The sequence below is a fragment of the Silurus meridionalis genome, chromosome 18 (genome assembly GCF_014805685.1).
Source record: "Silurus meridionalis isolate SWU-2019-XX chromosome 18, ASM1480568v1, whole genome shotgun sequence".
In the NCBI taxonomy this organism is placed as follows: Eukaryota; Metazoa; Chordata; class Actinopteri; order Siluriformes; family Siluridae; genus Silurus; species Silurus meridionalis.
Genome location: NC_060901.1, coordinates 25,627,390 through 25,649,828, shown reverse-complemented (window position 1 = coordinate 25,649,828; position 22,439 = coordinate 25,627,390). Strand labels below are relative to the sequence as shown.

The 22,439-nt window shown below is 38.3% G+C and overlaps 1 protein-coding gene and 2 long non-coding RNA genes across 4 annotated transcripts; all 3 read right to left on the bottom strand.

Annotated features, from left to right (window-relative positions):
* Positions 1-497: 497 nt before the first annotated feature.
* Positions 498-1,691, bottom strand: LOC124401467. Its single transcript, XR_006928571.1, has 3 exons — positions 1,616-1,691; positions 1,404-1,466; positions 498-1,242 (listed from the first exon to the last, which is right to left on the bottom strand). It is a non-coding gene; the product is annotated as an uncharacterized LOC124401467 (long non-coding RNA).
* Positions 1,692-9,685: 7,994 nt separating this feature from the next.
* On the bottom strand, positions 9,686-13,467 carry LOC124401465. The gene is made up of 5 exons (XR_006928569.1): positions 13,246-13,467; positions 11,730-12,044; positions 11,407-11,464; positions 10,110-10,205; positions 9,686-10,013 (listed from the first exon to the last, which is right to left on the bottom strand). It is a non-coding gene; the product is annotated as an uncharacterized LOC124401465 (long non-coding RNA).
* Positions 13,468-16,996: 3,529 nt separating this feature from the next.
* Positions 16,997-22,054, bottom strand: LOC124401439. Of its 2 annotated transcripts, XM_046873769.1 has the most exons (7): positions 21,973-22,054; positions 19,910-20,233; positions 19,493-19,801; positions 19,231-19,272; positions 19,057-19,119; positions 18,347-18,436; positions 16,997-18,239 (listed from the first exon to the last, which is right to left on the bottom strand). In XM_046873769.1, exons 1-7 carry the CDS (start codon positions 22,013-22,015, stop codon positions 18,181-18,183), a joined length of 930 nt encoding a protein of 309 aa, XP_046729725.1. In that variant the 5' UTR covers positions 22,016-22,054; the 3' UTR covers positions 16,997-18,180. The 2 variants fall into 2 exon arrangements, with proteins under 2 accessions (XP_046729725.1, XP_046729727.1); XM_046873771.1 differs by lacking the exon at positions 19,231-19,272 and having other exon boundaries at positions 21,973-22,053.
* Positions 22,055-22,439: the final 385 nt, after the last annotated feature.

The window sequence follows — 22,439 nt, the reverse complement described above, 5'->3', positions numbered from 1 at the left end:
TAAAATCTCAGAAAGCCTGTTTCAAATCAGATTTTATGTTGATAAAGTGCTGAGTCATCACTACACACTGAATGTCTGATCAAATTCAAATTCAGAACCAAACCTTTATTAGAAATCTCAAATACTCCATTCACCCCTCATACAAACCATTTTACCTTCAGTCATCTGGTAAAAGGTGCTAAAATATTCAGATCTTCAAGTCCAGACTGGGTAATTGTGTCTTCTCCAATTCATCAGGTTCCTCAGTGTTTAAAGTCTAAACCGACACCCGTCATCCCTCCCAAACATACACACACATATGATGTTTGTACACATCTGCACACATAAAATCAGTCAAATCAGTGAAGTTTTATTTTATTTATTAAATATTATTCAAATAAAGTTTCTCAACATTGAACAGTTAAAATTAAACCTTATTAATAAAGAACTACAAATCTAACAAAAAATTAAAAACTTCTTAAAAACTGCTGCTTTAAATGTTAAAATAGATGCAAAATGTTAGATAAATCAGATTATACGTTGCAAAAAGCATTAATTAATTATTAATTATTTTCACAATGACATATATTACTACCCTAATATTATATTAAAAAAAATAAAAGTGATTAAAAAACGTAATACAATTGATATTTGTTTTTCATGTTAAAGTGTATACGTGTTGACATACAGTCACAAATATGAACTGAAAAACCTGACAGATGTAATAACGAGTATATATATCTCAATAAAATATATATATATAATAATAATTGTTAAGAAGTTTTCTCTCTAGCTCGAAGGACCATATAAGGATTCTCACTATCTGGTATACGCTGATCAGTGGATTGTGCTCGCCCCAGCGCGTCAGTAAAAACACGATACAGGATTCAGAACACTCTACTGGGTATAGAATTGATTGTATATGAGGTGATTCTTGCTGTCTTCTGCTAGCTGCTGTTCAGTAGGTTGCGTGATGCAGAATGCATGCAGCAGCTCCGTGTTCTGGTCTTTTATACTTTTGGTGGAGGACGGTGCACTGTGATGTCCCAGAGAGCTTGTCATTGCTTGGTAAACTGTATATCTGCCTCTAGTGGTGAAGCATGGAATTACAACTAAATAGGAATCCTTTCTAACAATAATATAATAACATTGTAATTATTTTTACTATTACAATTAGTTAGTTTTGCTGCTGGTATATACTGCAGTATCTCTTAATGCCCTGTGAGAGTTAATGTAGACTACGGTTGAGTACGTCACATCATCCTACAGGAATAGAGCATGAATAACATATTATTACACACACACACACACACACACACACACACACACACACACACACACACACACACACACACACACACACACACACACACACACACACACACACACACACACACACACACACTATTTTTAAATACACTTACATCTTCTGTTTTGGTGTCTTTAGGTGGTTGATTAAATGATACATAAAGAACAGCAGAATCATTCTGTTAAAAATAAATAAGTAAGAGCACATGGAACATTAGACCAAACTCTAATACACACACACACACACACACACACACACACACACACACACTAAACATAAATATTGTTACTAATGAACTTAGTCAAGCTGATAAATGTATGTATTCACCTGCTTCTGCGTCTTCTGTCCTGTTTGTCCTTCACTCATCTGTTCTTTTTTCTGTCCTATAGAATGAAACCAGACACAGTAAAGTCTACAGAAAGCTGTGTGTGTGTGTGTGTGTGTGTGTGTGTGTGTGTGTGTGTGTACTTCTGTGTTTCCGGTAAATGACTCCTCCGACAATCATCATCATCATCAGCAGCAGCAGCAGCAGAAGCAAAACAACACCAGAGCTGATGATGATGAAGATGTTCGAAACTGGAGACCCTGTGAACAGTAATAACAATAACACAAGGTGTAAAAGACACGTTCATGCTGAAGAAACTCAGGGATTTACATTCAGCCACCAGGCCTGGTTTTGTAGCTGAGACAAAAAGTAAAGGACAAAAATAAGTGTAGTTTTTGAGTTTAGTGTTTGAGACTTGCTCTAAGGTGAAGCAGTAACCAGCACTAAAAACACTTTCTATTACAGTGGTGTTTAGTACCTGGTTTAGCAGTGGTTTAGATTGTTGTTGTGGATGGTTGTATGTGTATCAGAAATATAGTTGAGGGGCAGAACATGAAACAGAACCTTAGCAGATGTAGGAGACATATTTAAAGGTATTTTATTATACAGCAGTAGTCCATATATTTCAGATATTTTATCGAAACCCTGGAATCAGTTTCCTATAGTTTATATACAAGAAGCAGTTTTACCATTTACTGTGAGATGGATGTATTTATAGTTGTTGTTGTTGATCCAACACCTGTAAAATCCTCCATCCTCTACAGTCAGGTGTGATATGAGTAGAGAGAGATTTCCTGGAGGATGATCATTAAAGAGCTGAACTCTGTGTGTGTAGTGATTTGTCTGGTCCTTCGGGAAGATTTTATTGTGATTAGATTCTTTATAAATGGACCATGTGAAAGTTTGTGGTTTGGCTTGTAGTTCAGAGCAGGAGCAGGGCAGAAGAACAGAATGTCCCACATATCCAGTCACTTCCACTGTCTCATTATTCAAATTCAGTGTGCAACCTGGATAATAAACAAACATCAACATGCTGCATTACTGTTACAACATCAGATGAATCTGTCATGAGATTATCACTGAAGTAACATTGTGAATAAAAATGAGTTATTTACCTTCAACAGTGAGTCTGATGTATCTGTGTTCACTCTCTGTGTTACACCTGTAATATCCTCCATCCTCTACAGTCAGGTGTGATATGAGCAGAGAGAGATTTCCTGAACTGTGATCATTAACCAGCTGAAATCTGTCTTTGTTCTGTTCACTCTCAGGAGATATCTGTACCCATGTATTAATGTATTTCTCCCATGTGAAGTTCTGAGGTTTGGTGTGGAGGTCAGTGCAGGAGCAGGGCAGCAGTACTGAGTCTCCTGTGTATGCAGTGATCTCTATTGTCATCTCTCTATTTCCTTCCAGTCTGCAGCCTGTAGGAACACACCAGTTAATGATCTGTTAATGAGCAGTTCACCATCTGCAGCAACTCTACAGAACTACAGACAACCTGTACCTCCTAAACTCACTAAAGTAGGAATGTAACTAAAAATGAAATTGTGAACAGTGAAAATGCTGTAAATTAATACATAGTTATAATTCGTATCTGAGGTGGAGAATTTACTCATTTACTCTTAGTTATTAAGTTTGTCTGGGAGATTCACAAAGAAAAACATTTAAAGTAAAAAATATTTAACTGTATGTTTGGAATAAATGATAAATCTGGAAATATAATTCACTAGATTTAAGTAGCAGATTCACCTTCAATGATGTGGAGAAGAAGCAGAAGATAAAAAACACATCATCATTTTTAATAACTCAGAGTTTGTCATTACTAATTCAGAAGAAAACTAAGAAACTACACACTGTGTTGTAATATTTTTGCTCTTTATGTGCGCACACACACACACGCACACACACACACACACACACACACACACACACACACACACACACACACACACTACAAGCAGTGATGTAATAGTTTCCATTTCTTGTTTACTGGTTGTATACAATCTATACACTATACAATCAGACAATCATCCACACACAAGGGTGTAGGTGACTGTATGGTCTGTAACTTAGGTGTTTCTTCAAGGTCAAGAAGTTTCATGACCTTGTCGCTGGTTCACCACTGGTCCTTCCTTGGACCACTTTTGATAGATACTGAACACTGTAGACTGGGAAACACCCCACAAGAGCTGCAGTTTCGGAGACGCTCTGACCCAGTCGTCTAGACATCACAGTTTGGCCCTCGTATAACTCGCTCAAATCTTTACAGTTGGCCATTTTTCCTGCTTCTAACATTAACTTTGAGGACAAAATGTTCACTTGCTGCCTAATAAATACAGTGCCCTCCACAATTATTGGCACCCCTGTTTAAGATGTGGTCGTGGACTTCTAAAAATTCTCCTTTTTTAAAACAACATAGAACCCAAATGCAAAAAAAGAGAAAAATCCAACCTTTTATTTAAGTACATTACTTTGGTGGTAAAAAAATCACACATTTAGAAAAAAAAAAAAAAACTTGAAATCATGTGTGCCACAATTATTGGCACCCCTAACAATTCCTCTGAAAAATTTTTTGTTTTTTTTTTTATATATTTTTCTGTAGTTGCTAAGGTTGGTCAGGGTATCTAGGGACTTTTAATTAGTAATTCATGATTTCCTGTTTCCCTGGGGTATAAATATGACGTGACACAGAGGCCTAATTCTCTTACCCATTTGTCAACATGGCAAAGACAAGAGAACACACCATTCAAGTAAGGCAGATGTGTGTCAACCTTCATAAGTCAGGCAATGGCTACAAGAAAATAGCCACTCGCCTTAACTTGCCGGTATCTACAGTCAGAGGAATCATTAAGAAGTTTAAAACAACTGGAACAGTGACAAACAAGGCTGGAAGAGGTCCCAAGTTTATCTTGCCACAACGCACAGTGAGGAGGATGGTAAGAGAAGTAAAAAAATTTCCCAAGCTCACCGTCACAGAATTGCATCAAAGAGTGGCATCTTGGGGTCACAGAGTCTCCAAAACAACCATCAGACGCTCTCTACATGCCAACAAGCTGTTTGGGAGGCATGCAAGGAAAAAGCCTTTTCTCACTAACGTAAACGTCTGGAGTTTGCTAAGCGGTACTGGGACTTCAACTGGGATCGTGTGCTTTGGTCAGATGAGACTAAGATTGAGCTTTTTGGCAACAAACACTCTAAGTGGGTCTGGCGTAAAACAAAAGATGAGTATGCCGAAAAGCACCTCATGCCCACCGTGAAGTATGGTGGAGGATCTGTGATGCTGTGGGCCTGTTTCTCTTCCAAAGGCCCTGGGAACCTTGTTAGGGTGCATGGCATTATGAACGCTTTGAAGTACCAGGATATTTTAAATAAAAACCTGATGGCCTCTGCCAGAAAGCTGAAGATGGGTCGTCATTGGGTCTTTCAGCAGGATAATGATCCAAAACATGTGGCAAAATCTACACAAAAGTGGTTCAGCAGTCACAAACTCAAGGTCCTCCCATGGCCATCTCAGTCCCCAGACCTCAACCCAATCGAAAACCTGTGGGGCGAGCTAAAGAGAAGAGTGCATAAGAGGACCCAGGACACTGGATGATCTAGAAAGATTGTGCAAAGAAGAATGGTCAAAATCCTCTCTCTGTGTTCTCCAATCTTGTGAAATGTTATAGGAGGAGATTAAGTGCTGTCTTGTTGGCAAAAGGAGGTTGTACAAAGTATTAACATCAGGGTGCCAATAATTGTGGCACATGATTTCAAGTTTTTTTTTTTTCTAAATGTGTGATTTTTTACCACCAAAGTAATGTACTTAAATAAAGGTTGGATTTTCTCTTTTTGCATTTGGGTTCTATGTTGTTTTAAAAAAAAGGAGAATTTTTAGAAGTCCACGATCACATCTTAAACAGGGGTGCCAATAATTGTGGAGGGCACTGTATGTCCACCCACTAAGAGGTGCCATGTTGAAGAGATCATCAGTGTTATTCACCTCATCACATAATGTTGTGCCTGATCTGATTGCAAACAGAATAAACAGACAAACTAATCGCTTTAAATGTTCAGTGTGCAATTTACATTTCTATATCATGAGCTTATGCTTTAGGCTGTTAAAAGCTTAAAATGATAAACTCTTGCATATAAAAGGAGAGAGAGAGAGAGAGAGAGAGAGAGAGAGAGAGAGAGAAAAACAAACTCACCATCAGTGATATGAAGCTGTATGAGGAGGAGAAGAAAACACACCTGCATTCTTACTGAGGACCAGAAACCACACATTAATCTAAAGACTGTATTAGAGCTGAACACACACTGACCGACTGCTTCACCACGTCTGATCATAATGAACACACCTTATAGAACACATTCACACCTACAGTTCACACAGGAAGTGCAAATTTAGCAGCATGAACTAACCACAGAACAGAAGAAGCGTTTTGCACAGCAGGACTGAGCCTATGATATAAAATCATTTAATGACAATAAACTATTAAATAATACTCATTATCATTACTTAAACATGAAATGTAACTTTACTTTCTTGAAAACATGCACTCTCTTAAAATTTGAATATAAGATAAAGCATGATATAGTCACAGTAATCTGCAATCTACGTCATTACTGATCTGAGTTTTCAGTCTAGAGGCCTTTCATGGTTACTTACATTATGTTTTATAATTTTATAGCAAATTTAACTATAACTGTGATGACATTGTTCCTGTTTTCCACACAGTATATTATTATATCATTTTAGGCAGTTTATTGACACACTGCTACAGTTAACACACAGAATCGAAGCAAATGTGATATAATTATTCTACTATCATGTATAACCGATAAATGCCCATCAAAGGTAAACTATCTGCAGGAAAATAAGGCGTGCAAGGTCACTTGACTCCACCCCACTGAACATGAAGAAAAGTTACAGTTGATACACTTCCACAGGATGTGGAAACTTAGCACTATGTCACTGACCATAATTGGCCTACACAAGAGACAGAGAGTGTGAAAAAAAGAGAGAGAGAGAAAAAGAGAGAGAAAGTACAGACTTACCTTTGGTGAAATGAAGCTGTATGAGGAGAAGAAAACACAGCTGCATTCATAATGTGAACTTGAACCCACTAATCCAAAGAGAGATCTACAGCTAAACACACACTGACTGACTGCTGCACCATGTCTGATCATAACAAACACTCTATACACTCCCACTGCAAGTTTCCTCGTTTACCATCTTCACACCTCCACAGGAAGCACAACCACAAGAAGTGTAGATTTGAAGGTTGTCTGTCACCGGAGGAGTGACGTCACAACCAGAAAGTATAAAACGCCCATGGAGTTAAGCCGGCGTCAGATTCTGTAACTTAGAAGTAAGCACTAAAGGGACTCTGGAGGTGTGGCATAGAGACGCAGCATCTTGTTCTCTCAGGGAACTTGGGTTGTTCCCTTAACCTAGGGATGTTCCCTTTCAGGGACTGAGGATGCGTCAGAATGCTTTTGGAAGGAGAGTCCAATACCACCATACTGACAAGTCCCTGACTGAAAGAGCGCAGCTATGTTGAAGGACAGAGGTGCCAGGAGTGGCACAGAGGTCAAGGTGGTAAAACCTGACAAAGGTGAGCAGCGTGGACCAGCCCGCAGCGTCGCAGAGGTCTTGGTCTTGGACGGAAACTCCAGAGGACCATGCCTTAGAGGCTGCCAAACCCGAGTCCGCTCTGACCCTGAATGGAGTGGGGAGACCAGAGGACCCATAAGAGGACACAGTAGTATCAACAATCTATCTGTTGAGCGTCTGCTTATAAGCAGGAAGGCCTCTCCTTGACCAACCCATGGTGGTTGATATATGAGAACACCGATGTGTTGTCAAAGTGGATCAACACATGATGGCCTCTGTGGTTCCAGGGGGAAATGCTTCAGAGCAAGCAGTACAGCCAGCATCTCCAGACAATTGATATGATATAGCAGATGGGGACTCTCTCATAGACCTTGCGCTTGTGGGACCTTATCCGACGTTAGCACTATGCAATGACCGAAAACTCCTTACACAGGGACGTGAAATAGGGACCCGGGATCTCTCCAAACATCTAAGGCACGTAGGCATCGCCGCGTGAACTTGATCATACGTAGGGGATTGCCCTTCCATGAAAACCCATGGGGCCAAAGCCACAACTGAAATGGTCTTATGTACAAGAGCCTAAGTAGAATGACATTGGATGCTGCTGCCATGTACCCAAGCAGTCTCTGAAACTGCCTGAAACTGCTCTGAAACAGTGAGTGACTGCCAATCTCTGACCTTCCTGTTAGCCGTATGGATGGACACAACGCAGGCAGAAGAAAGCTGTGCGAGCATAGTCGTTGAATCCCGTATATACACCGAGATGGAGAGAGCACACTCTTCCAGGCATTCAGCTGAAACCCCAGTTCTTTCATGTGAGCGAGAACGACATTTTGATGCAGGACCGCTAACTGCTCTGATCGAGCTAATATCAACCAATCGTCGATATAGTTAAGGATACGGATGCCCTGAAGTCTCAGGGGAGCCAGAGTCGCATCGACACATTTCGTAAAGGTGCAGATTGATAAGGCAAGGATGAACGAAAGGATCCGATATTGGTACACTTTGTTCCCAAAAGTAAAACCATTCCTTGGATCTGATCTAAAACACAACCTGCGGAGCTCTAGTATCTTCCCACCCAAGATATCTCCCACATCCAACTCCTGCAGCAGGTCAGCTTGGTATACCTGTAACACCGCCATGGTGTGCAGAGAGAGGATGCTTGAGAGAGGATGCCACACCTGGGGAGAGATAGCCTGCTAGCATCTCTTCAACCCGTTGCATGACACCATAGCCATAATCCCTAAGCCCAACAATGTTGGAATACACTAAGGTCTTGGGGCTAAAACGGTGGGCCGAGCCCCCCCTTCAGCCAAGGATGAGAGGTGGAGCTGCATGCTCTCATGGCAGGAGAGAGAAACCGCCAAAAGGCATGCTCTCGATGCCTGCGAACGGGAGCTGGCCCGGGCTGAGGAGGTAAGAGAAAGTGACAAGTCTTTGTCCAAACCTTTGGCGAGGTCCATCAGCGAACCCCAGTAACTGAAATGCCGCTCTGCTTCAGCGAGAGCGGGACTAGAACCACTGGGGTGGGGGCACCCTACTTCAAGAGTGCCTGCTGGAAAAGGAGCGATCGCATGGGCATGCGAGCACAGTGCTGGCAACCGTCACACAAAAGTCACACAAAAGCTGTGTCTGTCTACACAGTCCCCTATCCACCCACCACCCCCACCCCCAGGTGATATAACGGGGGCAGGGAGAAACACATTATTTAGAGCATCGACAATGTAGCCACGTTCCAAAAGCATGCCGACGCAGCACAAGTTCCTGAAAGTAGACCTTTATGTCTTCTCTCTAAATAGATAGATAGATAGATAGATAGATAGATAGATAGATAGATAGATAGATCGATAGATCGATAGATCGATAGATCGATCGATCGATCTTCTGGTGAATCAATTCTCATCATTATTGCATGATAAGTGCATTTAACGCTTGATATAACTGTTAAAGTAAATTCTCAGAGTGTAACAGTTCTAAATCAGATTTTATGTTCAAGTGCTGACTTGTATCTGTTTCTGTCACAATGTCATGTCTTTGTTGGCCTTTCTTTCATTTAGTGTTTCTCCATCTTTCTCCTCCTGTATTCATCTCTCTTTGTCTGTGTCTACTTGCCCCTCTGTCTCCATCAGCCTGCCAGTCTCTGTATCTTTCACTCTCTTTGTTTGTTTTCTGTCTCTCTCTGTTTATTTCTGTCTTTCTGACTCCATGTTTTGTTCAATATCTGTATCACTGCTTTCCTGTCTGTTTGTTTACCAGTGTCTGTCTGTCGTCATCTGTCTGTATCTGTAGGTAAGACATGTTAAATTTAATGTCAAGGAATTAAGGAATAAAGTGTTTTTAAGGTGAGACAGAGAACTTATGGGTTATATATAAAATATGGGACAGGACGATTGCATTTTCTCAGGTGTTTTTTTATTCGAAATATAATAAACACATTTGAAACACGTTTTAACAGTTGTGTCTTATTTGTGATACAATGAGAAGCTTTTTGGAATGATTTAACAGAGAAGTCTTCGAAGATTTGAGAAAAATGTACAATGTTATGGTCCTTAGTAATGTGATTTTTTTTTAACTACACAAAGAAAAGAGAAAATGGAAGCATATACAATAGATTGTAATGTTAAATAGAATGAAATAGCATGAATAAAGTGGAAAGTACTGTAACAAGCTGCTCTCTGGTCTGTTAATCAGGTGTATGTTACTGCTGTTACATGTGTGTTCTTCTGTTGATGTTCTTCTTTACTGTAGACTCACTGTTCCATCTCCATCACCTCTGCTGTAATGAACTGTATTAGGACCTGGATGGTAAATTAAACAAGTTTATGAAGATAAAATGGTGTGTTTGTACACATTTGTACAGAGTAGTAAAATTACAAGATGTTGAAAGTGTGTACCTTTCTTTCTGGTGGTGCAGTAAACCACAGCCACGATAATGTGTAGAAAGATCACAGTCACCGAAGCGAAGGGGACGAAGGGAAGAGACTCAGCATCTGCCAGAACATTATCACTGTTTACACTGTATTACACTGAATGTTATACTTAAAGGAAACTATAATGGAAAGTGTAAATGAAGATCAGGTTGATAGTGTGAGTGATTTCCATCAAGGGGGTTGTAGATTTGCAAATTCTCATAATTTCTTAATGCAAGATCCAATCCATCATTTAATCAATTTGCAGATCCAAAAGTTGGAACACAGGGTAAAATGTAAATAAAAAAACTGAATGCAATGATTTAAATTGAAAATTTGGGACAGGGTCATGTTTACTACAACAACAGTACAAATACATCTGGGAGCGGATGAGACCAGTTGCTGGAGTTTTGGTAGAGGAATGTTGTGAAATTAGTGCCTGAAACAGGATTCTAGATGTTCAACAGTCCTGGGTTTTCTTTGTCATGTTTATTGTTTCATAATTTGCCAGATGTTTTCAGATGGTGAAAGTTCAACACAGAGACTCTTCTACTACTCTTCCACTACTTCTGCTATGTTTTAACAGATGCAGCATGCAGTTTAGCATTTCCTTGCAGAAGTATTGGGAGGTGGAAACCCAGTGGTTAAGGCTTTGGGTTACTTATCGGAAGGTTGGGGTTCAATCCTTCGATATCACCTGCCACTCTTGGGGCCCCTGAGCAAGGCCCTTAACCCTCAGTGCTCCATGGGTGTTGTATTATTGCTGATTCTGCTCTCTGACCCAGCTCCTAACATTGCTGGGATATGTGAAGTTAATATGATGAGGATAAAGCAACAAATATGCAAGACCTTTGCTAAAAACGACATTGTCTGGATAGAAGCATATGTTGCTCTAAAACCTGTCTTACCCTCTCAGCACTGATGTGCCTTTCTAGATATGCAAGCTGACTATTACATAGGCACTAATGCACCCCATACCATCAGAGATTCAGGCTTTCGAACTCATAAAAGATTACAAATCTTTAGAATACAGTAAAAAAAAAAATCAAACCATGGATAATGTATTTTGAAACGAATAAACTCTCCTGAAACTTGTTAAAACTCGGCTTGAATGCTTGTTTGACAAGTTTGATCTAACTTTGATCACTTTTATTGTAGCTGAGACAAAAAAGAAAGGACAAAAATTGGTGTAGTTTTCAAGTTTAGTGGTTGAGATTTGCTCTAAGGTAAAGCAGTAACCAGCACTAAAAAAAACACTTTCTGTTACAGTGGTGTTTAGTACCTGGTTTAGAAGTTGTTTGGATTGTTGTTGTGGATCGTGAAGGTCTTTTTTGTAGCCTCTGCAAGGAGAGATATATTTCGTTCAATAGAAATTAATCAAGGAATCATAATCGGATATGAATGTGGGTCAGAAAACACACACAAATAATATACAATAATAATCAGAAATACAGATGAGGGGCAGAACATGAAACAGAACCTTAGCAGATGTAGCAGACATATTTAAAGGCTTTTTATTATACAGCAGTAGTCAAAATATTTCAGATATTTTATCAAGACACTGGAATCAGTTTCCTATAGTTTATATACAAGAAGCTGTTTTACCATTTACTGTGAGATGGATGTACTTATAGTTATTGTTCTTGATGATCCAACACCTGTAAAATCCTTCATCCTCTACAGTCAGGTGTGATATGAGTAGAGAGAGATTTCCTGGAGGATGATCATTAAAGAGCTGAATTCTGTGTTTGTAGCGATTTGTCTGGTCCTTTGGGAAGATTTCTTTGTAATTAGATTCTTTATAAAAGGTCCATGTGAAAGTGTGTGGTTTGGTTTGTAGTTCAGTGCAGGAGCAGGGCAGAAGAACAGAATCGCCCACATATCCAATCAGATACACTGTCGTATTATTCAGTCTGCAAACTGGAGAATAAACAAACATCAACATATTGCAGAACTGTTACAACATCAGATTAATCTGTTATTAATCTGTCAGTGCTAAGACTCCTGTGTATGTAGTGATCTCTTTTCTATCTCTATTTCCTTCCAGCCTGCAGCCTGTAGGAACACACCAGTTAATGATCTGTTAATGAGCAGTTCACCATCTGCAGCAACTCTACAGAACTACAGACAACCTGTACCTCCTAAACTCACTAAAGTAGGAATGTAACTGAAGATGAAATTGTAAACAGAAAACATGCAGTAAATAAATAAATAAGGTCACAATTCAGTATCTGAGGTGGAGAATTTATTCATTTACTCTTGTTCCTAAAGTTTGTCTGGAAGATTCACAAAGAAAAAAACATTTAAAGTGAGCAATATTTAACAATATGTTTTTGTCAGGGATCCGCCTGCCACATATTACTCCATGACTCTCTCTCAGCCGGTCCCGGCGCTAATCACCGACACCTGTCCCTCGTTACCTTACCTCTTTAAAAAGTCCCAGTTCCGCCTCACTTGCTGTCGGATCTACTAGATAACTAAAGTGACCTACCAGATTCCTGACCGCCAGCATTCCCCTCTGGTTCATGCTCCTTGCTCGAGGATTACAAATTTGTTCCGGATCCCACTCGCTTTACGCATTACGGTCTATCTCCAAAAATTTGTGTTTGTGTGCTGAATGTAAAATAAACGATGATTGAGGTTACTTGCGCTTCCTACGCATGGTCACTGCCCTGACAATTTTCTGGAATAAATGATAGATCTGGAAATATAATCCACTGGATTTAAGTGGCAGATTCGCCTTCAATGAGGTGGAGAAGAAGCAGAAGATAAAAAAACACATCAGCATTTTTATTAACTCAGAGTCTGTCATTACTAATTCAGTAATGTTCATAAGATACCTGACAGTTTGGCCTTCGTCAAACTCGATCGAATCCTTACATTTGCCCATTTTTCTTGCTTCTAACATTAACTTTGAGGACAAAATGTTTACTTGCTGCCTAATAAATAGATCCCATGGTCCCATGGCACTTACAGGTGCCATGATGAAGAGATCATCGGTTCAGTGTGCACTTTACATTTCTATATCATGAGAAAGTTGACTGCTTTAGGCTGTTTAAGGCTTTTAATGATAAACTCTTGTATATATTTAAAAGAGGAGAGAGAGAGAGAGCAGACTCACCTTCAGTGATATGAAGCTGTATGAGGAGGAGAAGAAAACACACCTGCATTCTTACTGAGGACCAGAACCCACACATTAATCCAAAGACTGTATTAGAGCTGAACACACACTGACTGACTGCTGCACCACGTCTGATCATAATGAACACTCTATAGATCACATTCACACACTCACAGTTCACACAGGAAGGGCAAATGTAGCAACATGGCCTTAAGCACAGAACAGAAGAAGTTTCTCATGTCTTTTCTACAGCAGCACTGAGTCTATGCAATAAAATCATCTAATGACAATAAACTATAAAAAAAGTATTCATTTTCATGCCTTAAACATAAAATGTAACGTTCCTTTCTTGCAAACATGCATTGTATTAAATATTGAAAATAAGATAAAGCATGATATAGTGACAGTAATCTGCAGTCTACTGCATTACTGATCTGACTTCTCAGTCTAGTGGCCTTTCATGGTTACTGCACCAATAAAACTTACATTATGTTTTATAATTTTATATCAAATTTAACAATAACTGTGATGACATTGTTCCTGTTTTCCACACAGTATATTATTATATATTATATATTATATTGACACACTGCTACAGTTAACACACAAAATCAAAGCAAAGGAGATATAATTATTCTAATGTTGCATATAACCAATAAATGCCCATCAAAGGTAAACTATCTGCAGAAAAATAAAGTTTCCACCGGGTCACGTGACTCCACCCCACTGACCAGTTTCCACCGGGTCACGTGACTCCACCCCACTGACCATGAAGATACACAATGTACACTTCCACAGGAAGTGCAAACTTAGCACTACAACTCTGATCCCAACAGCACCTGAACAGTTCTTTAAGGCCAAATATCACACCACAATCAACCTACACAGGAGAGAGAGTGTAAGGGAGAGGGAGAGAGAGAGAGAGAGAGAGAGAGAGAGAGAGACTCACCATTGATGAATTGAAGCTTTATGATGAGAAGAAAAAAGCACAGGTGCAATTTTAATGTGAACTCGAACTCCTTTAACATCTTCACACATCCACAAGAATTGTTATTACAGGAAGTGCAAACTAAGCATTAAAAACAAAACAATTCCCAAACACTGTAATGAAGTAAGAAAATGACTTAAATAAGACATTTAATATCAAATCAGAATATAAATAGACCCATATATAGAGTAGATTTGTTTTGTGTGTTACCTTTACATTTATGTGATGAGGGCATTTCTGTTCTTTTCCAGCAGAGGCCACTCTCACATGATGGATCCTTTATGTCTTCTCTGCAAAATAACCTCAGACAAATCGTAAACATTAAAAACATTTTATTTAACACTTATTTTTAAATGGCATCAGGTATTTCACCCCATTTTCAAATTTTCTCTCGTATTTTTTACTTTGTTGACCAATCCTGCATTAGAATGAGGTTAGGACAGCCTACCCTATTAACATTTACTGGCCTGAAGTAAAAAAAATATTTTAATGTTGGGCCATCAGGGCCAGCAAAGCCTTCTCTGTTGGCCTAAACACTATCAGAAGCACTGACCTACATTTAAACCTAAATTAAATTTTTTTCCATAAAATTGAATTAATTTATTCCCAACAGTTTATTCCCTTCATTTCGTAGCGTTTCTCTTCACTGCACTGCTTCCAGTACATGTATGTGGTTGTTAAATTTTTTGGTCCAATCAGATTTCAGCCTCTATGTGCTGCCATATCAATCTAATCTGCTCAGAGCCTTTAGAGTCAGTACTGCTGGCCTTTTTACCATAGTCTATTAAATAAATAGCTCTGTTTCTTTAAAGAATCAGATTTCATATTTGTCTCACAGGGCAGCTAGCTGGCCCAGAATAGCGTCAGCATTTTTCCGTCCTCTGATTGGTTGGTCAGAGGGAAACTGTTACAGCCAAGTTCGACTGGTAAAACACGTGTGTAGCTCTGCACACATTAATACATCTGAGTTAGACTTTTTTATGCCTACGGAGGAAGAGAAATTAATTTGGTCTCAGACATACTTAAAAATCGTTTTTTAAAGAAAAGTTAGACATGGTGAGAAGGTCGGCCAACCTCGAAGCTAGCTAGTGTGTCTCAGCCCAGGAAAGGGTTTGATCACCACTTCCAGACCAGTGAATACGAGTGGTACAACTGGATTACAGCCTCTGAGGGGCGCTGAACATTATGAGTCTGCATCTCTGGAGAGTTGGTTGTATTTTATTTACATTTTTTATGTTTTTGACATGTTATTAGACAAATATTCTGAACTGCTCCAGATGATGTAGGTGCACAGTTGCGGTAGTAGTGTAGAGGTTTGGAGCTTGCTTCAGTAAAATGGTTTTCACCTCCATATGTGAAATGCCTCTCTCTGTAATGCCACATGTTGTTATATTGCGTTTTTGTATAGTATTGATGGTTTCTGTAATTGCGATGTGATAGTGGTGGTATTAAGAGGTGGGTTAAGTCGGCAAAGTCCCCACTGAAGGCTCAGGTACCAAATGCAAGTCCGCCATATATATATATATATATATATATATATATATATATATATATATATATATATATATATATATATATATATATATACATACAGTGGAACCCGGTTATGTCGATGTCCTAGGGGGTCGCCAAAAAGCATCGAGATAACCGATGATCGAGATAAACGAAAATCAATATGGCGGCAGTATATTAACGTGCTTGAAATTTCTTTATGTACATGATGTGCGTTAATAAATGAGAATGTGCATGCACGTGTTTTTGGAGGGTTTTTTTACACAACAGCGTTGCTGCGATTTGTTTGATGAAGGCATGCTATAAAAATCTACATACATGTTTGTTAACTGTCAGGAATCCACCTGCCACGCCCCCTTCAGCGTGTCAGGTGCTTTCTCGGTCGCTTTCTCTGAAGCTCCCGGCTTCAATCGCGCACATATGGTGCTCGTTTATCATCATCACCAGCTCCTATTTAAACTTCCACACTCTCACCGTCCGTTATTATTGGTATATTTTGGTTTACGGCGGTCGTTGTTATCGCTCATGCTATCCCGGTACGTGTCTTCCCACCAGCACTCTCTCAACGGCTGCGCTTTTCTTCCCAAAGCACATCGCGGATTCCCCCAGATCCTGCCGGTGTTCATTCTATGCTTTTGCTGCTCATCCCACGTTCCGCGCTGCGCTCCTACCAAGCACAGCTTTCGCCTCCCGTTCATCACATAACATTTAACAACAAAAGGCATATGTGCACTAACTAACAGCAGAGATTCACCAGTATACAATACAAACACCTGTAGCATTTGTAAGGCTTGATTTCTCCGCCACTTTCGCGAGTTCTTCTGCGGCTGCACAGCGCCGATCGACATAACTGACGTTAAATGGCAAATTTCCCCCCCCTTGTGCTCGAGATATTAGGGTTCGGCGACATAAAAAAGTCGACATAACCAATAAAAAAATGCTTAGACAAAGCGAGAATTTGGCGGTTCCACTTCAAAAACGTCGACTTAATAGGGTTGTCGAGTTAACCGAGGTCAAGATAAGTGGGTTCCACTATATATACATATATATGTACATATATAATATATATATATATATATATATATATATATATATATATATATATATATAAAATGAATGAAGAAATGTGGAATTAATAAATAAATCAATAAACAGATAGATAGACAAAGACAAAAAATTATTTATTTTTGCATTTACTTATTTATAATTATGTTAAAAATATCTGATATTTTTCAGCAAACTACCGTATTCCCATTTATTTATTTGTTTCGCCAAATCAAAAGGCAAACAAATTCAACTTACTGACAACTTCCGCCCTCTGCTGGTGGAAATACGTTTCTTACAATTCCCACCTGTAATTAAGCAAATGTAAGCAAATGTAAAACTATTACAATTTAAATGCACATTTTCATTCTCTTTCAGCAGTGGTCATTCTCACATGATGGAACATGTGTGCCTTCTGCACAAAATAACCTCAGACAAATAATGAACATATAAAACGGTTTTAATATTCGGGTAAGTTTTTAAACCTTTTACACTCTAATCATCTGCTTGTTAGATTGTTTGTATGCTTTTTTCTGCATATTCTCTTCATCTGCAACGATTCGGTTAGTCTTGAACTAAGAGATCAAACAGGTCTATGAGATTATTAGTATTTTAGGCCAGACACACACAAAACAGATCTACATTGTTCAGTCTTATCTCTATATCTGTCTCTGTATGTGTCTCTGTCTCAAAGTCATGTCTTTGTTGGTCTTTCACACTTGTAGTGTTTCTCCATCTTTCTTCAGCTGTATTACTCAGTCTGCAGTTTTCTGTCTACCTTTCACTCTCTTTGTCTATTTTGTCCATATTTCTGTCTCTCTATCAACTACTGTCTTTCTGACCCCATGTATTTGTCAATATCTGTATCACTGCTGTCTCCATCTGTCTTTGTCTCCAATGTATGTATCGATTAATGAACGCTATAGAGGAAATGCACAGAATTAAATAACAATAAATATGATTTGTTTTTTTATTCTAAATAAATTAAACACGTTTAAAATTCTAAAAGCTTGTGTGTAATTTGTTATTTGATGCAAAGCATTTTATATAATATATAAAATAAAGATAACAACAGAAGCATATACAACAGATTCAACAATAAATGTTGTACAGTTGGGCATAAAAAAGCATTAATTAAATGTTAAGTATTGTAAACAACAATTTGTAAATATAAAACAAAGCTACACTACATTCAGACCGGCTTTAATACACTTTTAGACAATATAGAGCCTGGGACTGGTCCCAAGTGTGCGATCAAACAAATTCAATTACAATCGGTTTTCTAAATTACAGTCATCTTGAGGACCAAACTGCTCTCTGGTCTGTTAATCAGGTGTGTAAGTCTGTCACTGCTCACTGTTACATGCGTGTTCTTCTGCTGATGTTCATCTCTACTGTAGACTCAGTGTTCCATCTCCATCACCTCTGCTGTAATGAACTGTATTAGAACCTGGAGGGTAAAAAAACAAGAAACGCTCAGTTCATGAAAATAAAATAGTGTGTAGGTGGAAGACAATCTTCCACATAGTTGTAACATTTGCTAGACTTTAAAAGTACCTTTGTTTCTGGTGGTGTAGTAAACCACACCCACAATGATGTGCAGAAAGATCACAGTCACCAAGGCGAAGGGGACGAAGGGAAGCGACTCTGAAAGGAACTCATCAGCATCAGCCAGAACATTATCAATGTTTACACTGTTCACTGTATTACATTCATTTTATGCCTATTGAAGGAAACAATAATGGAAATTTTAATGGAGAAGATGGAGTGATTTCCATCAAGGGGGTTGGAGATTTGCAATTCCTTGTATCATTTCTTATCAGAAGTTACAATCCTTCATATAATCAATTCTTAACAGAATTATATAAAATTTGTATTTATATACAACCCTACAGAAAGAAAAGATCAGGATGTTGTGTTGATGCTGCACCTCTGAAAACTGAGGAAAGCAGTTGCTGGAGTTTTGTGAGGGGAATGTTGTGTCTGGTACAGAATTCTAGCTGATCAACAGTCCTGGTCTTCTTTGTCATGTTTTTCATTTCAGAATGTGCCAAAAGTTTTTAGTTTGGACTTAAGTCTGGACTGTAGTTTGTTTATTAAGTTAACATGTTTCTACACAAACACACCTTTACTCTTATCAAGGATGAATCTCTATTAGAAAAATATGAATGAAATAAAATTCTATCCTATTTGCTAGAAGTTGGATGCAAAATATGCTTTAAAACAGGATGTTAAAGGTCACAAAAAAAAAGATTATTGATTTATACCATTTTTAGATGCTTCAGATGGTGGATTTGTGTAGTTACTGGTCACCAGGCCTGGTTTTGTAACTGAAAACAAAAAACAAAAGACAAAAATAAGTGATTTTGAGATCTAGGATTGAGGTAAAGCATTAATCTGTTATAAAAAAAAAGATTTTCTATTAAAGTTGTATTTAATACCCGGTTTGGAAGTTGTTTGAACTGGGGGTCTTATTGGGGCATCTGTCAATATTGAATCCATTATAAATAGATTCAGGAACGATAGTCAGACATAGAAGAATGTTAGCACACACATTGTATAATAGTATAAATTGATAGCATAAAATCGTTGTCATAAAAACCAATGAGGGGCAGAACATGAACCAAAACCTTAACAGACGTAGTCTTGAAATTGCGACAAGTGTTTATTATACAAGAGTTTATACACAAGAGATTGATTTACCTCTTACTGTGAGTTTGATGTCCTTAACGCTGTTGATGATGTCACACCTGTAAAATCCTCCATCCTCTACAGTCAGGTGTGATATGAGTAGAGAGAGATTTCCTGGAGGATGATCATTAAAGAGCTGAACTCTGTGTGTGTAGTGATTTGTCTGGTCCTTTGGAAAGATTTCTTTGTAATTAGATTCTTTATAAATGGTCCATGTGAGAGTTTGTGGTTTGGCTTGTAGTTGAGAGCAGGAGCAGGGCAGAAGAACAGAATGTCCCACATATCCAGTCACATCCACTGTCTCATGATTCAGTGTGCAACCTGGAGAATAAACAAACATCAACATGCTGCATTACTGTTACAACATCAGATGAATCTGTCATGAGATTATCACTGAAGTAACATTGTGAATAAAAATGAGTTATTTACCTTCAACAGTGAGTCTGATGACTCTGTGTTCACTCTCTGTGTCACACCTGTAAACTCCTCCATCCTCTACAGTCAGGTGTGATATGAGCAGAGAGAGATTTCCTGAACTGTGATCATTAACCAGCTGAAATCTGTCTTTGTACTGTTCACTCTCAGAAGATATCTGTACCCAATCATAAGTGTATCTTCCATTTGAATATCTCCTCCATGTGAAGTTCTGAGGTTTGGTGTGGAGGTCAGTGCAGGAGCAGGGCAGCAGCACTGAGTCTCCTGTGTATGAAGTGATCTGTTTTATCGTCTTTCTATTACCTTCCAGTCTGCAGCCTGTAGGAACACACCAGTTAATGATCTGTTAATGAGCAGTTCACCATCTGCAGCAACTCTACAGAACTACAGACCACCTGTACCTCCTAAACTCACTAAAGTAGGAATGTAACTGAAGATGAAATTGTGAAAGGAAATCACGAAATAAAAAAAGTCACAGTTCTTAGGTGGAGAATTTACTCATTTCCTCTTTTTTTTTATCTGTTCGGTGTGTACTTTACATTTCCACACCAGAAATACGATTTCTACAAGATTTTAAGCTTTAAAGGCTTTAAGTGGTAATTACTAAAATAGTTATTAAATTACTTATTAAATAGGAGAACAGAGAGAGAGAGAGAGAGAGAGAGAGAGAGAGATTTGTTTTTTGAGAGAGATTTGACTTTGTTGAAATGCAGCCTCACATTTACTCAACACACACACACACACACACACACACACACACACACACACATACACACACACACACACACAGACACACATACACAGAAACACACACATCACAAGTAGTGATGCAACAGTTTCCATTATTTCCAGTTGCTATGTTTCTTCACATAGTGCAGGAAAAGAAATGCATCTATCTATCTATCTATCTATCTATCATCTATCTATCTATCTATCTATCTATCTATCTATCTATCTATCTATCTATCTATCTATCTATCTATCTATCTATCTATCTATCTGTCTATGATGGAATGACACTTATGAGGCATTAAAATTAAGACATCTATCTCTATATATAAATAAGACAGCAAAATCTACCCACACGTAACTTGTGGGTTTTATTAGTCTGGATTTGTTCCATTTGGTTTATTTTTTTCCGGGCTACATGTAGACGAGTTATTAAATTGTTATTAATATAAATTTGATTTTGATCGAAAATAAATTGTTTTACAGCAATCGCATAGGTCAGTTTAACCAGATGTGCAGACGACTAAGTCATTTTATTGAATTAGATAAAGAGCGAGAGAACAGCATACTCACCTGTGGTGATGTGGAGAAGAAGGAGAAGATAAAAACACTGCATTCTTAAGATCTAAAGATTACAATTCACACTCGCTAATGTTCAAACTGCAGTAATGACCACAGAAAAGATTCAATGTGTTTAAATGCAATCCCACTCTCTTACACACACACACACACACACACACACACACACACACACACACACCACATATATTATTAAGAAATTGTTTCCACTGAAATGACACTTGCTACTTCCCGTTTGTCTGTTTCAACACACATTGTATCAAACAGTCATATATCCATCCATCCATCCATCCATCCATCCATCCATCCATCCATCCATCCATCCATCCATCTATCTATCTATCTATCTATCTATCTATCTATCTATCTATCTATCTATCTATCTATCATCTATCTATCTATCTATCTATCTATCTATCTATCTATCTATCTATCTATCTATCTATCTATCTGTCTATGATGGAATGACACTTATGAGGCATTAAAATTAAGACATCTATCTCTATATATAAATAAGACAGCAAAATCTACCCACACGTAACTTGTGGGTTTTATTAGTCTGGATTTGTTCCATTTGGTTTATTTTTTCCGGCTACATGTAGACGAGTTATTAAATTGTTATTAATATAAATTTGATTTTGATCGAAAATAAATTGTTTTACAGCAATCGCAGGTCAGTTTAACCAGATGTGCAGACGACTAAGTCATTTTATTGAATTAGATAAAGAGCGAGAGAACAGCATACTCACCTGTGGTGATGTGGAGAAGAAGGAGAAGATAAAAACACTGCATTCTTAAGATCTAAAGATTACAATTCACACTCGCTAATGTTCAAACTGCAGTAATGACCACAGAAAAGATTCAATGTGTTTAAATGCAATCCCACTCTCTTACACACACACACACACACACACACACACACACACACACACACACACACACCACATATATTATTAAGAAATTGTTTCCACTGAAATGACACTTGCTACTTCCCCGTTTGTCTGTTTCAACACACATTGTATCAAACAGTCATATATCCATCCATCCATCCATCCATCCATCCATCCATCCATCCATCCATCCATCCATCTATCTATCTATCTATCTATCTATCTATCTATCTATCTATCTATCTATCTATCTATCTATCTATCTATCTATCTATCTATCTATCCACTACACACTATATTGCCAAAAGTATTGGGTCACCTGACCT